Raw genomic sequence first — 16481 nt, 5'->3', positions numbered from 1 at the left:
CTAAACTACACCAAGATAGGCTTTGAGGACTTCTCATTTGACGAAGCTGCAGAACTTTTCAAGCAACCTCATCTGAAGCGTGCGTGAAATCTCTAATGCTTATTTACCTTTAGGCACAAAGGCTACATGTGCTATAAAATAAAGAATTTTCTTGAAATGATTTGAGTTGATTGATTCCTTTTTCAGAAATTCACAACCTAAACCACTTTATTTTAAGAGCTTCTCCCAACTGCTTTATCATGCCAAGATTGCACCAGAGGGCCCCAAATTTGCTTCAATATTTATACTACCGGTCAAAAGTTTGGGGTCACTTTGAAATGTCCTTATTTTTGAAAGAAAAGCACTGTTCTTTTCAATGAAGATCACTTTAAACTAATCAGAAATCCACTCTATACATTGCTAATGTGGTAAATGACTATTCTAGCTGCAAATGTCTGGTTTTTGGTGCAATATCTCCATAGGTGTATAGAGGCCCATTTCCAGCAACTCTCACTCCAGTGTTCTAATGGTACAATGTGTTTGCTCATTGCCTCAGAAGGCTAATGGATGATTAGAAAACCCTTGTACAATCATGTTAGCACAGCTGAAAACAGTTGAGCTCTTTAGAGAAGCTATAAAACTGACCTTCCTTTGAGCAGATTGAGTTTCTGGAGCATCACATTTGTGGGGTCGATTAAATGCTCAAAATGGCCAGAAAAATGTCTCGACTATATTTTTCTATTCATTTTACAACTTATGGTGGTAAATAAAAGTGTGACTTTTCATGGAAAACACAAAATTGTCTGGGTGACCCCAAACTTTTGAACGGTAGTGTAAAATTTTAAGATAATACCCTGCTAGCAGGACATGAGTGTCATGGGAATTTCATATGATTTTTTTCCCTTGTATAATAGAAATCATATCCTTATCAAACTCATTTTTAACAATTAAAATTCAGTGTCAAATTATAAAGTGTAAACGTGCTTCTTTAATGTCGAAGAAAGTACTAAAATATCTTTGCTTTTTTTGGACACACCTCTCTGTCAGGAAGGCTGAACAGGAACTCCCTGTCGAAGCGTCCGGGCCGTCTGAGAGCAGGATCTATGGAGTCCAGCCGGTTAGTGGCTCCGATGACTACCACCTCACCACGGCTGTCCAGTCCATCCATTAAAGCCAGCAACGTGGACACGATGGAGCTGTTGCCAAAAGGGTCACAGTAATTAAAGCATATCCTCAAGTGTTTTAAAAATCACATGATGAAAATGTACATATAGTGAGACAAATGTCATCAATTTCATTCACATTTACTTTGTGTACGACAGTGTAATTATGAATAAATAATTTGAAATAAATGAACATACCTGTGGATCTGGTCTTGCCTACTAGAACGAACAGGTGCAATCCCATCAATTTCATCAAAGAATATAATAGATGGACGCATCTGATATGCCTACAAATCCAAGATGGAAAAAGTGGGGTTACAATAGATAAAACGGATGGCTGAAAAATAAAACATGACACACCTTTGTAATAAAGAAAATTTTTTTTTAAAAATCACAAAGAAAAAAAAGGGCAGCAGAGCTCACAATATAGACCAGGGGTCGGCAACCCTAGGCACGCGTGCCACAACTGGCACGCCGAGGAATTTCCAGTGGCACACTGACGATGATACACAAACCTAATTATTCAACACATTAAAAATGTTCAAACGTCATCTTGAACTGTCATTGGCTGTTGCATGGCGAGCCTACTCTTTTAGCATGACTACACAACAATATAGCGCCCCCCCCCGTGTTGCCAGATACTGCTGACGTTTTCCATCCCAAAATATGTTCAAAACCCGCCAAAATGCACTTAAAACCGCCCAATCTGGCAACACTGCCCCCTCCCCATATTTCTCACGAGATGGGCCCACTTGATGCAGCAGTTGCGCTAAGATGGCAAAGAAGCCGACAGTTCGGGCTTTCCTCTCCTCGTGGACCAAAGAATATGGGTTCGTTTATCAGAGGGACCGTGCTGTGTACACGTTGTGTTTTGAAAGTGTTGTGTGTCGAACAAAGCACGAAAAGATTTTCAAAGATCAGGCAGATAGGGACGAATCAATCTCACGTGCAGTGTGCGGATATGGGAAGCAAGCCAACATTTTAAAAGTCTTTACCTCAGCTAAAAACAATGCCACTGAAGCTAGCTATATAATTTCTCACTGCATAGCTAAACATGGAAAGTCATTTACAGACGGTGAATACATTAAGGAGGCCTTTCTCTCCGGCTAGGATAGTCTTTTTGAGGGGCTGCCAAATAAAGAGACAATAAAATCAAGAATAGAAGACATGCCCGTATCAGCCAGAACTGTTGAGCGACGAATTGGTGAAATGGCAGAAAACAACTGGCATAAAAGATGCAGCGGTATTTAGCATTGCGCTTGACGAAAGCGTAGATGTGAATGATGTGGCACGTTTGGCAGTGATGGCAAGATATTGTGGTGTGACTGTGAGAGAGGAGCTCTGCTGTTTAAAGCCAATGAATCCTGCTGGGCCTCTTTACCCGAAAAGTTCAACCGTCTTCGCAATATCGCACTGGCTTTATTGTCAGTGTTCGGATTAACATATCTGTGTGAACAGATATTTTCGCACATGAAGAATGTACTTTGCCCCTCCCGAAGTCGTCTGACAACGGGCCATTTGGAAGCATGCGTCCAACTCAAAGTGACCAATTACCATCCCCACATCTCGGAGCCAAGTAAGGGGAAGCAGGGCCAGGGATCACACTGACTGATAGGCAAAACATTTATTTTGTAACAAGGCTACTTCAAATTTGCAGTTTATTGTTAAGCCACTTTATGTAGGCTACTTGTCAATGTTCTCTGACACTCATTTTTTTTTCTGTAGTTTTATTATTCATCAGTTCCATTTCCATTAGGCTGCTACGTCTTTATTGTGAATAACTTGGGCCTGTTACCTACTGAAAGATTTTGGATGTTATTTTGTGAATTTGTATAAGCTGCTTGCAATGTTGTTATCCAATGTGTGCGTGTGTGGTGTTCTTAAACCTTGTGTGTGAGGTTAATGGCATAAAACAAGTAGCCTGGGCCCGCCCATCCTAAGCGTGACACAACACGAGGGCCTGTTGCGAGCTTAGTCTGGCCAGGCAAGCTATCTCCAGCTCTTCCAAGCTCCCGAAAAATCAGGAGCCAATCAACTTTGAGCATCTCCAACGGCCCTGGGTAGAGGCGTGTTCAAGGCAGTGACGTAGTAGAACTGCGACCGGAAGCCATAGATTGTTTACAGAATCTATGCCGGAAGCGCTTCATTCACATCACGAACATGGAGCAGCGGCAAGCCTTTGACACAGCGGTAGATGCTGTATTGAAAGCATTCAACGGGAAGTTCTCATTGAAAACGGAGCAAAGAGCAGCCCTGGAGGTATTTATCTTCCTGTTACTCAAGCAGTTTCCGTCGCGTCACATACGTCAGAGGAAAGAGTGATGTGATTGGTTTAAGCTTCGTCACAGCCTTTTCTGGCTTCGACCAGTAGCAAACTGAGGCATTTCAGGGAGGCGGGTCAACCACGCGCTTTGGGAAACGGTTGGACTTAATATCTTTGCCAGACCAAATGCTCGCAGAGCTTTGAAGTCGCGTTAGCCAGACTATAAAACAAGTGCAATGGTGTTTTACATTTGCTCAATGCATTAAATATCCATATCCGTCTAAAATGTGTGGTGTCTAATTACACATAGTTAACAACACCTATTTGAATGGCACACTAACGAACAAGAAAATTTCTAATTGGCACTACATGGCAAAAAGGTTGCCGACCTCTGATATAGACAGAAATAATACACTGCAATTATTTTATGCTTTGTAATATATTAAAGCATATATGCAGAACCATGGCCTCACTTTCATTTATAAATGCCTTGAGACCTCAAGAATGGCACAGGAATAGTTTTAAGCGTTAACAATAAATCTAATATAGTAATTTTTACGATTAAAGTGATTTATATAGGTAGCGGTCTGAGTGAATGATGTTGACGTCCGTAACGTCACAGCAGGAAGTCTATCGGTCTCATCGGCATTTCCGCTAGACTAAAACACAGAGCTGACTGCAACTCCGATCCTCCATTTTGAGCCAATTTATCACCATGCCATGTAGATGTGTTGCTGGTAGGTTCAGCAACACGACAGAAGGTGGATTTACGTTGCATTCATGGTCCAAGAATGTTCAAACTGCAAAGATTTGGACGCATTTTGTGAGAAGTTCATGGGCACGTTGGGCGCCTACAAAGTGGTTTCTCCTCTGCTCTGCACATTTTACTGAAGACTCGTACGAGACCTCTGATCTGTTGAGGAGCGTTGGCTACAAGCCCGTATTGAAAGAGGGTGCAGTACCAACAATTAAAGGAAAATAAAACAAGAAAAGGAAAAAGTATTCATTTTATTTTATTTTTTTTTTAAAGTGAGTTCAGTCGCACCAGTCCTCCCGGAGCGTGAGCCGAGGATTGTTGCTAAAACCCAGGACGGAACATGACATATCGCTTGGGCAGTGACCTCCACGCGGTTGTTGCTAAAACTCATGACGTCCTGTTCTGCCCCGAGTTTTAGTAATTGCCTGAGCCGAACAGTAATGGCGGAATACACAGTATGGAGAGAATGAGTGGAGCAGCCGTCTTATTTCTAAACTGGATATTGCTGCCATCTCGCCCTTGCGTGGAAGAAGCGAATGAACGGAGAACTGAACAAAACAACTGAAAGTCAGATTGTTTCAAAACAATCGGCCACAAGATCGGCCTTCAAGAAGCGAGAACACAGACGGGTAAGCTCCGACTCTCATTTGGATTAAAAAAAAAAAAAACCACGTTGTTTACCCGCATTTAGATTAATACATGTAACTTGTATTGTGTGTTTAAGTTACTGGTATGAGATTATTTAATTTGCTTCAGAATGTGATTGTCTCAGTTCATCTGATTATTTAATTAGCCTTTTACGTTTTATCAGTGAAAATGCGTGCATGTACATGTATGTTGCATAAGTTATAACACCCATCCTGTTTTAATGAAAGTCAACCCACAATCAATGAAGTCAAATCAGTCTTAGTTGAGCAAGTCGGTAACGGGATTTCTTACTTTCACCAGAAATTATTTATTTATATGACTTTGGTCTATAGCTGTCAAAGGCCTCGGCCTTAAAACCGGTTACCGCTGTGACGTCACGCACTCAGGGCTGGCTGGCTCAGCAGGGCAGCTCGAATGCCAACTTTGCGCTCGATTTTAACTCTTAAAAATATATTTTTTATTCCTATTTATGCAGCATACAAGAGTCAAGGATGGAGATGCTATCCACTCAGAAATGCATTTAAAAATAAAAGGTTCTGCGTATCTGCTTTAAGAAGAACCTGAACGCATGATGCATCTTTGTTAATCATGTATCATACAGACAAATTATGAAGCACGTACCTGGTCGAAAAGGAGCCGGAGCTGTCTTTCCGATTCTCCCACCCACTTGCTGAGGCAGTCGGCGCCTTTCCTCATAAAGAAGGCCACTTTCTTTTGCCCTTGACTACACTCGTTGGCCAGCGCTCTCGCCACAAGGGTCTTCCCAGTGCCTGGGGGACCATAGAACAGACAGCCTCTGCAAGTGGATTTCAGAAAATAAGGGAAAAAGATTATGTCTATAAATAATACCTACCAAGCTAAACATTTTGTTAAGACACATTGTTTATTCTTCAACTGTTTTAGGCAAATATTCAATCTGCACACCAGAAAACCTGGAGATAAAAAGTTAAGCACTGCTAAAAGGTTCAGGATCCAGCTGAGGTAGAGATGTTGGCATAGAGAACATGTGACCGAGTAACGAAATGCACTATGACCCTGTAGTATATTCAGTACAGTTTTATGCATGTTCACTTGTTGGCTATTTGTGTTCACTGTGTTCAACTATCAAGAGAACGGTCAGATTACCCACAAAAACCTCTATCTGGAGATCATCCATTCAGGAAAATCTTATGCGCTGCAAAGCCATATGACTCAACCAAACAAATATCACTTAAAGCTCATAGGCAACGGTTTTCAATTTATGCACATTTGAAAATTTATATGTTAAAAAAAACCAAACCTGTAATTTCTTCTGGTCCCAAGAAGTATTGTTAATAAGTAATAATTAAAATAAGTTAGTACGGATCGCGGCAGATTTCTGTTCGGCGATTTTCGTGACCACTCGGCGCGTGACGTCATTCAAGACAAACAAACCGCTTGAGATGAGGCCACTTCCGTTTACTTGCATTGCCGTTCGGCTTGAGTGCAGACGTACGTTCAGGAATTTCCAAAGAAAAACCCCATGCCTTATTGTTGTGCAGTGAACTGTAACAACGGGACCGGTTCAGGAAGAAGTTTTTACCTTTTTCTGAGAGAGGAGAAGAGGCGGAGCGAGAGAGTTGGCTTTTTCCGAAAAAGGAGAAGAAGCGGAGTGAGAGAGTTGGCTTTTTCCGAAAAAGGAGAAGAGGCGGAGCGAGAGAGTGGATTGTGCACGTGAAGCCAGAGGGTTGGCAGCCGGGTAAATACACCACTCTGTGCTCCGATCACTTCGACGACGATTCATTTTTGAAGAGTCCCCATCTGTTGGAGAGTTTCGGTGTCAGTGTCAGACAGAGAAGGCTCAAACCTGACGCTGTTCCGACAAAATTCGAGCACAAAATCAAGCAGTCAAAGAAGAAACGGACCAGCAACACTCAAGCAAAAAAAGAAGATTGGAGGTAAACATTTTTACCTTTTTCATTTAAATCCTCAGTAGTTGAAAAAAAATTAAAAATCATTGATGGACAAGATGAGATGTCAGGCCCGATATACTGACACAGGGAAATACCGCGGATGGCAGGCTAATGTGGCCTACCGGCGCACTGTCAAGTAATCGTTACCTACAACCCCAATTCCAAAAAAGTTGGGACAAAGTACAAATTGTAAATAAAAACAGAATGCAATAATTTACAAATCTCAAAAACTGATATTGTATTCACAATAGAACATAGACAACATATCAAATGTCGAAAGTGAGACATTTTGAAATTTCATGCCAAATATTGGCTCATTTGAAATTTCATGACAGCAACACATCTCAAAAAAGTTGGGACAGGGGCAATAAGAGGCTGGAAAAGTTAAAAGTACAAAAAAGGAACAGCTGGAAGACCAAATTGCAACTCATTAGGTCAATTAGCAATAGGTCATTAACATGACTGGGGATAAAAAGAGCATCTTGGAGTGGCAGCAGCTCTCAGAAGTAAAGATGGGAAGAGGATCACCAATCCCCCTAATTCTGCGCCGACAAATAGTGGAGCAATATCAGAAAGGAGTTCAACAGTGTAAAATTGCAATGAGTTTGAACATATCATCATCTACAGTGCATATCATCATCAAAAGATTCAGAGAATCTGGAAGAATCTCTGTGCGTAAGGGTCAAGGCCGGAAAACCATACTGGGTGCCCGTGATCTTCGGGCCCTTAGACGGCACTGCATCACATACAGGCATGCTTCTGTATTGGAAATCACAAAATGGGCTCAGGAATATTTCCAGAGAACATTATCTGTGAACACAATTCACCGTGCCATCCGCCGTTGCCAGCTAAAACTCTATAGTTCAAAGAAGAAGCCGTATCTAAACATGATCCAGAAGCACAGACATCTTCTCTGGGCCAAGGCTCATTTAAAATGGACTGTGGCAAAGTGGAAAACTGTTCTGTGGTCAGACGAATCAAAATGTGAAGTTCTTTATGGAAATCAGGGACGCCGTGTCATTCGGACTAAAGAGGAGAAGGACGACCCAAGTTGTTATCAGCGCTCAGTTCAGAAGCCTGCATCTCTGATGGTATGGGGTTGCATTAGTGCGTGTGGCATGGGCAGCTTACACATCTGGAAAGACACCATCAGTGCTGAAAGGTATATCCAGGTTCTAGAGCAACATATGCTCCCATCCAGATGACGTCTCTTTCAGGGAAGACCTTGCATTTTCCAACATGACAATGCCAAACCACATACTGCATCAATTACAGCATCATGGCTGCGTAGAAGAAGGGTCCGGGTACTGAACTGGCCAGCCTGCAGTCCAGATCTTTCACCCATAGAAAACATTTGGCGCATCATAAAACGGAAGATACGACAAAAAAGACCTAAGACAGTTGAGCAACTAGAATCCTACATTAGACAAGAATGGGTTAACATTCCTATCCCTAAACTTGAGCAACTTGTCTCCTCAGTCCCCAGACGTTTACAGACTGTTGTAAAGAGAAAAGGGGATGTCTTACAGTGGGAAACATGGCCTTGTCCCAACTTTGAGATGTGTTGTCATGAAATTTAAAATCACCTAATTTTTCTCTTTTAAATTATACATTTTCTCAGTTTAAACATTTGATATGTCATCTATGTTCTATTCTGAATAAAATATGGAATTTTGAAACTTCCACATTATTGCATTCCGTTTTTTTTTTTTACAATTTGTACTTTGTCCCAACTTTTTTGGAATCGGGGTTGTATATCCACTATGGCTTCGCAACGGCCATAGGTTCATTCATATATGGTTTCACCTCTTGATATTCAATTTGGAGAGTTCCCACTTCAAAATCGCTATCAGACGTTTTACACAACCTCACACGACCAGAGTCCGTACACGTATGCTCGGTTCGCAAGTAAACACAGAACTGCTCCGTTTGGCTTGAATGACGTCACAATGACGGTCCCCTGGCAGTGAAAGTGCACACAAGTGAGATGTAAACAAACCTTCAGAAATTGGGCAAAACAGTACATTTTAACTGTTTTATTCATTGAATATTCGCTTTTTGGGTTATTCTTCTAGACAATAAAGTTGATATTCTACATTCCACCTCTGACCCTTGCCTATGACCTTTAAGTACTTCATAAATGTCCAAGTAAATCTGTAATGCTCACCATTTTCTTAATAAGCTCCTTTGTTCTTAAGGTCAATGATTTGCTAAGCATTTTACACTGCTTCTATTTTTATTGGCTGCAACCCATTGGAGTAATTTGTTGTTCATTTTCATGTCAAAGTACAACATAGAGGTACCTTTTTGTTAAGTTTGGTCATGTGTTCAGTATGGAATGGTCCATTTCATGCCATGTTTACTAGATGGACAGAAACGTGCTTAAAATACATGAAAAGTTTTAGAAAATGGCTAATATTTCCCCCCCCAATTTAACTTCTATGGCAAAGATACTATTCCACAGACTCCATCTGCTCTAATAATTAATGACTTATGTCCCCGAATTATCAATGTCCAAATTCAACTAGAGGTACTATGCCAAGGGTACAGTGGTATCCCATTTCCACACCCGAGGCCTTGGGACAAAGGTCAAGGTCACAGAACTGAGAGAAATGAGGCCACTTGTCTGGAATCTAATGACAAAGGAAAAAGGATATAATACTTCCATGGTTAATAATATTAACCAAGTTCCTATCTTTCACCAATTTCTTGATGCAGGCCAGTGAAAAATATGCAGATCATTGATCTGACCTGTCAAGGTCACTCCAGGGCAAAACTAATGTTCCCAAATGGAAGCCCATATATGACTTCCTATTCATGGTTAATAGTAACTATGGCCTTATCTTGCTTTGTTATTGAGATATAGGCCATTGAAAATGTGTGACCTAACACTGACTTAGGTAAAAACTATAAAAATTCATTAAAACATGTTTTTCCATGGCAAAGGAGCAAGGCTAGCTCAAAGACCATGAAAAATAGACAAAACTCTGACTTTTTGCTATAGAGACACCTAATTGACAAGTTCAAGGTCACGTAACTCAGTGAAAATGGGTCAAATCGCTTAACCAATGCAAACTATTTTGAACCCCCTCCAAATAGGTTCTCTGTACCCCATTTGGTGAAAATTAATTGGAGGGGAAAAAAAAAAAAAAAAAAGGAGGGAGGGAGGAGTAGCGATTTAACACAAGTGACTTTTGACCTAATTCTGGCAAAGGGTCACGATCAGAGGTCAAATGAGTGCAAAAAAAAAAAAAAAGTATTAAAAGATAAGGGCCTTGGAAGGTGGCATGAAAGAATTTTGTCTAGCTTGTCCTGGTATTGTACCAGATGGTCCCATTCATAGCCATTCCTGAAAATTTTATGACCTCATAAAATGACATCATGCATGATATGGAGATCACAGATGGTCACTATCTATATGCACACCAAGTTTCATACAGATATCTTGAAAACTGAGCGAGAAGCGACCCCTGTTTAACTACTACTATGACGTTTACACTAAGTCTAAGCAATTTCAAGATCCCACTTCCACTGAAGTGGAAACGGGATAATAAACTCATAACCCCTAGGAGAGTGTTTGCAGATCCATCTTGCTATAATAAATGTACTTATTTTTTTCGCAGTCCGGTTTCCATCAAATCCTGCGCTCTGACTGGCTGGCGAGCGGGTCCGTATCTTATGGTACGGACCCCAGTTACAGACCCCGGTTACGGACCTCTGGTGACTCGCTCGTTCACAACAACAAACATGGTAGCAATTTTTGTCAACATTTATCTTTTTTATAAGATTTATTTATAAGATTTTTATCAAAAATCTTATAAATTTTTGCCAGCATTTCTCAGGAGAATAGCGTTAATTTTACATCATGGATAGTGATAACGACAGTCTTCACAGCGAAAGCGAGTTTTACTACCCTGAGGAAGAAGAAATAAAAGAAAACATTTCAGGAGAAAACTAAAAACCTCTAACTGTTGCTAACGCCGAGCAAAAACATGGCTGAATCCTGAATGACTCAATTTTGTATAAATAGGGGACTACACAGGCGGCAAAATGTAGTTTTTTTTCCCGTCATGGAAGTGCACTTGTATACCGAGGAGGAAGCAATTTGCATTACAGCCATGAATGAGGATTCAAAATGGTGGCTTGACTCGGTTTTCCCTTTCGGGCGCTCTCGTTTTCTGTTAGAATTTGGTAAAGAAAAAAATTAATATACTACTTACCAGCTTAAGGTCGGTCCGTATGGTGAAATACCGTGACCTCGGCCTTGAATATTGACCTCGGCCCAGAGGGCCTTGATCAGTACTTTCAAAACCTCGGTCACGGTATTTCACAATACGGACCTCCCAGCTGGTAAATAACATACATACATGCATATATTTATTTCTGTACCGTAAATTTCATTACCTTGGAGGCTGAATCTTAAACCGCTCAAAAACCTCAGGATAGAGTAAAGGAAAGACCACCATCTCCTTTAGAGCAGCAATGTGTCTATTCAAACCACCGATACTGTCAAAGCGCACCTAGACCCAGGAAAATCAACAGTTAGGAAAAGAGATTTGGTTTCTTGTTAAGTGACTGAATATGCATTTCAAATAATATGCAAAAGTAATAATACACAAACCGTTTGGTCAATTTGCATTGGATCAACATCTGCAAGACTTGCTCCGATCTTAATTCGGTCCTTGTGGAGTCCCAAGAGATCCTCTTTCCGGAAGTTCATCGGAAGGCATCTAAAAAGGAGAAATCTAAATTTTTAAAACACTTTACCTAAAGCTGAACTGTATGTAAATATACCGACATTGTAAAACATTCCAGCACAGTACAAAGGTTTGTAAAGAACCAAAACGTTTTGTTATTCCTTTGTTGGGCATTTTTTTTTAACTACATAAAGCTTTATTCGACACAGTTTTAAAGTTCTGAGCATCTAAATGAATATTTTCCTCAATTAAGCCTCGGTCACAACCGGCTGTATGTGCTCCTACGGCCCGTCTACGTGCAAAAAACGCAAGAAACGCACGGAGGGCGTGCATGTGACGTGCTGATTTTCGAGCCGTAGACTGGCCACAGAGGTTCTTTGTCATGTCAAACAAACTCTACGGGCGCTTACGTTTTTTTCAGGTTGCAAGACAAACTTACGGCCAACGTGCGTCTTTCTCCACAAACAAACAAACAAACAAACAAAAAACCCGCAGCAATTTGGGAAACGCCAAAAATCGCACGGCCAAAAAATCGTACGTCCAGTTGTGACCTAGGCTTTAGTTGATTCATAAATTAAAGGAAAACACAAATAAGTGAATGCTGGTGGGGATGTGTTTGTGGCCAAAGTATCATTTTGGTACTGGTATCAAAATCAAAATTCTGGTATTGTTATTTGTAAATGTGGTTCAAAGTTATAACGGTTCTCTTCCAGATCAACCACTAAACCATAAACATTTGTTTCTGTCAGGACAATCTGTTAAGTTCATAGAAAACAAGTCTAGGACGTCTTTCACTAACCAACAGCCTAATAAACGGGATTTCATTAGCGAGAGACTATTACCTGTTTGTTGACCTGTTCCGACTCTTACTCCTCCGCCTCTCAAATTTCTCATCATCCGATGAAGAGGAGGAGGTTGAGTCGCTACTGTGGATGGCATGTCTCCGCCTAAAGGAGGAACGTTAAAAAAAAAAAAAAATTTCAAAATTTGGTGACTACACAGATACTAAAATATCAGTGATGAGGGACTTTTCCACCACCAAATATGACCCAACACCACCAAACATACACACACACACACCTGTTTAATCAATCAATCTTTTACACCAAAGTGCTTGCACAGGACTGGCTGCATTATTGGGTCTCAGTGCACTCGAGGTGTGTGAAGAGGACATGAGATGACTCTTCCAGAGTCACAAAATCAAGAAAGCGCCAGGTCTGGATGGAGTCTTCCCCCTCCTGTCTTAAAGCCTGTGCTGGCCAACTGGCTCCAATCTTTACACAGAGCCCTGTGTCAACTGTGGAGACGTCAAAGTTCTCAGGAAGTACCATCTCACAATACTTGAAAAATGCCAAGTGGAGGATGCATTTTCTGCAGCAACTCGGGAAGTATGGCCTGTCACATGAGCTGCTGACACAGTTCTACACCACGGTCATTGAATCCGTCCTGTGCACATCGATTACAGTCTGGTTCGGTGCAGCCACAAAACAGGACAGGAACGGACTGCAGCGAACAGCAAGGTCAGCAGAAAGGATCATCAGTGTTCCCTTGCCAAGCCTCCAGGATTTGTACACTTCATGAACCAGGAAGTGGGCAGAGAAAATCATTAAGGACTCCTCACACCCTGGTCACAACCTATTCCAACTTCTCCTCTCCAGCAGGTGCTATAGAGCACTGCGAACCAGAACCACCAGACATAAGAGCAGCTTCTTTCTCCACGCCATCATAATAAATATCTGACCTGAACCATCCTTGCCATTATATACTACTGTACCACTTGTATCTCCTGTGTACTCTACCGCACTGCACTCTGTGTACACTTTTTAGTATACTGTGTATTGTCCAGAGATGGACAAAGTACCCAAGTTTATTACTTAAGTCAAAGTACAGATCCCACTGGTTAAATGTTACTCCAATACAAATGAAAGTTGTCCAGTCAAATTTTTACTTAAAAAGTACTTTTAAGTATTAAAAGTACATTTTCTGTCAACACATTGTTGTATTATTGCCACAACGCTTACAAAACCTAACTCCGTTACCAAAGACAGAAATGTGAATTCACAAAATGAACGCATGCTGTGCCGTCATGGTGGTTTAACGTTATACGAGCTAGTCGGTGAAGCTCCACCTGACATGCTAGCAAACGCTTTTCAAACTCGAAATCATATTGGGTAGCTAACGCTACTAGAAAGAAACATTTCTACATTGTTTATTTGGCAAGATTATGCTAAAACATATTTCTGAAAGCACTTCAGATAAGTTAACATTATGTTAGCATAACGCCGTTTTTACATGTTAACTAACAGCGTCCAAGTTAACTAGCTATGTGTAAACGTTAGCCGTGGACAAGGCGACAGCAACTTGGTGGGCAAATCCATAGAAAGACATTTGACTAACCAGACTGCATAGCTACATTTGCAATGTTATCGCTGGCTCTAAAAGCACATAAAACTTCGTTGCAAGCTTTCTCTTGGAATAAAACGTTTATATACCTCAATATGCTTCTGCAGGTTGGATGGTGAGTTTTTGTAGGCTGTGATGTGGTTCGTTTTCGGCAAACAAAGCAAACATTTAAAACGAAACGAATCGTTAATCCTTTCAGAAAACTGAAACATGGGTTCTAGGTACGGCCATGAGTGCGTGCATTTCCCAGAAGAACCGCCTCCTTCCATTCTGTCATCAACTGATCGTGTTAAATAACGCTGCTGAGAAATCATCTCATCTCATTATCTCTAGCCGCTTTATCCTTCTACAGGGTCGCAGGCAAGCTGGAGCCTATCCCAGCTGACTACGGGCGAAAGGCAGGGTACACCCTGGACAAGTCGCCAGGTCATCACAGGGCTGACACATAGACACAGACAACCATTCACACTCACATTCACACCTACGGTCAATTTAGAGTCACCAGTTAACCTAACCTGCATGTCTTTGGACTGTGGGGGAAACCGGAGCACCCGGAGGAAACCCACGCAGACACGAGGAGAACATGCAAACTCCACACAGAAAGGCCCTCGCTGGCCACGGGGCTCGAACCCAGGACCTTCTTGCTGTGAGGCGACAGCGCTAACCACTACACCACCGTGCCGCCGCTGAGAAATCACTGAACTTGATTTTATACAGTCTATGGATGTGACCCTAGTGATTACTGATAGTCTGTCTCAGTGTCACCTGCAAAAAAACCATCACGTTTTAGAAAAGAAAAAACATCCACTTTCAAAGCTGTTTTATAAATGTAGTGGAGTAAAAAGTATGATATTTGTCTTTCAAATGTAATGAAGTTAAAGTCATAAGTTTCAAAAAATAAAAATTAAAAATAATATACACTCAAGTACAGATACTCAAAAAGTGTACTTAAGTACAGTACTCAAGTAAATGTACTTCATTACTGTCCACTTCTGATATTGTCTGTAAATATCCCGCACATTGCATATGGTATACTGTTTACATTATTGATAGCATACATATTTATAATGTGTAACAGTTATTGTAGATTACATATTATATTACGTAATGTCTATTGTCCATATACATTTCTCTTATATTACATATAAATAACTTACATACATATCACCCTTGCCCCCCCTTCTGTATCGCCAGACACACACCAACTGCTGGAACCAAATTCCTAAACACGATTCTGAGTTCAATTCTGATTCTGATATGCATTATAAAGAGTGTTCTTACCCAGCAGGCGGAATTCTACCAAAACTAGTTTTCACATGATGTCACAGAGTCGGGGATTCCCTGGTGGCGGCCATCTTGGAGGGCTAGCTTACCGTACGGGTCACTGAGCACACATTGTAGCGTACGAGTTACATTCATTTATATATTATTTACATTTATAGTTACATTACTACTATTTAAAGCTAGCAATGGTGCAAACTTGCATTCACGGCTGTCGTAATAGGTCAAATGATGAAGTCAAGCGGAGCGTTTATGTAATTCCCACTGTACGGGAGCACGAAGGCGAGCAGACAAAGAAACTCAGCATACAAAGGAGGAATCAATGGCTTGCGAGAATCAACCGCAAGGATTATCAGCCTTCCAAACACAGCAGAGTCTGCTCCGATCATTTTATAAGTGGTAAGTTGTTTCAATAAACAATCAATTGTGTTTAAGTTTGTTTTTGGAAACCAAAACATCGTGTAAACAATCTCTAGAGAATGCCTAACTGAAGCCGCTGAGTGTACGTTTACATTGTAATGTACACTAATATCGCTCACGCAAGGGTCATTTTTGAAAAACATTTTAGGTCTATTCTGTATGATTTGATTTGTGTTTAATCAACTTATTACGGTTGCATAACATTCAACAGTCTATTTAATGCTAGAATATATAAAGTTGTATATATCAGACAGCCTTTAAAGTTTGATGAAGTCAGTTTCAGGCTTTGGAGTTTGGTTAGGCTAACTCATATTAAACCATAGGGAAATATAGGCCTTCTACTCAGCCACCAGATGCAAAGTAATATTGCACAGTATTCATAATAGTAGTAAGACAGTTTCAGTAAGTAAAATACACGAAATGTGCCAAGTGATTGATAATTAAAAAAAAAAAAAAAATGGTCCGTTTTGTTTGCCCACCAAGATGGCGGCTGGGGGGGCGTTCCCCGGGATGCCGTGACGTCAGTGAAAACTATCTATAGTCAAAGAAGCAGAAAAACAGGCTTAGGAGAAAAGAAAAAACTAACTAAGGTTGGTGTCTCCTATAACCCGGTACGGAAAGTATGAACCGGAACGGAACATTACAATAACGTTACGTTTTATAAATATTCAGGGGTTTCATACATCATCTTGTACTCACCCGTATCACGGTCATGTATTCTTTGATTATCCAGTATTATTATATCCCATCACATTGTATTAACGTTATATTCACGATATTTTCAATCGAAATTGATCTAAAAGCCCGGAACTCCGATTACGGAATATACCTTGGCGTGACATCACAAAGAAATCCCGTGTGGCGGAACGAGGGTCATCTCGAGTAACATGTGGTTGCACACTGATCGTGAAAACGTGGGTCATAAAACAAGCACAGATC

General features: G+C 40.8%; 1 protein-coding gene across 1 annotated transcript in view; it reads right to left on the bottom strand.

The window, feature by feature from the left end:
- Positions 1-16481, bottom strand: part of LOC132867376 (ATPase family AAA domain-containing protein 2-like) — an 85131-nt gene that overhangs the window by 49805 nt on the left and 18845 nt on the right. Inside the window, exons 9-14 of the mRNA XM_060900243.1 lie at positions 12281-12385; positions 11363-11471; positions 11146-11261; positions 5432-5606; positions 1341-1429; positions 1016-1175 (exon numbers count right to left, since the gene is read on the bottom strand). Coding sequence (XP_060756226.1) covers positions 1016-1175; positions 1341-1429; positions 5432-5606; positions 11146-11261; positions 11363-11471; positions 12281-12385 — 754 coding nt within the window. The remainder of the gene's footprint in view (positions 1-1015; positions 1176-1340; positions 1430-5431; positions 5607-11145; positions 11262-11362; positions 11472-12280; positions 12386-16481) is intronic.

The sequence above is a fragment of the Neoarius graeffei genome, chromosome 19 (genome assembly GCF_027579695.1).
Source record: "Neoarius graeffei isolate fNeoGra1 chromosome 19, fNeoGra1.pri, whole genome shotgun sequence".
Lineage (NCBI taxonomy): Eukaryota > Metazoa > Chordata > Actinopteri > Siluriformes > Ariidae > Neoarius > Neoarius graeffei.
This window is presented reverse-complemented; position numbering and strand designations above follow the sequence as displayed.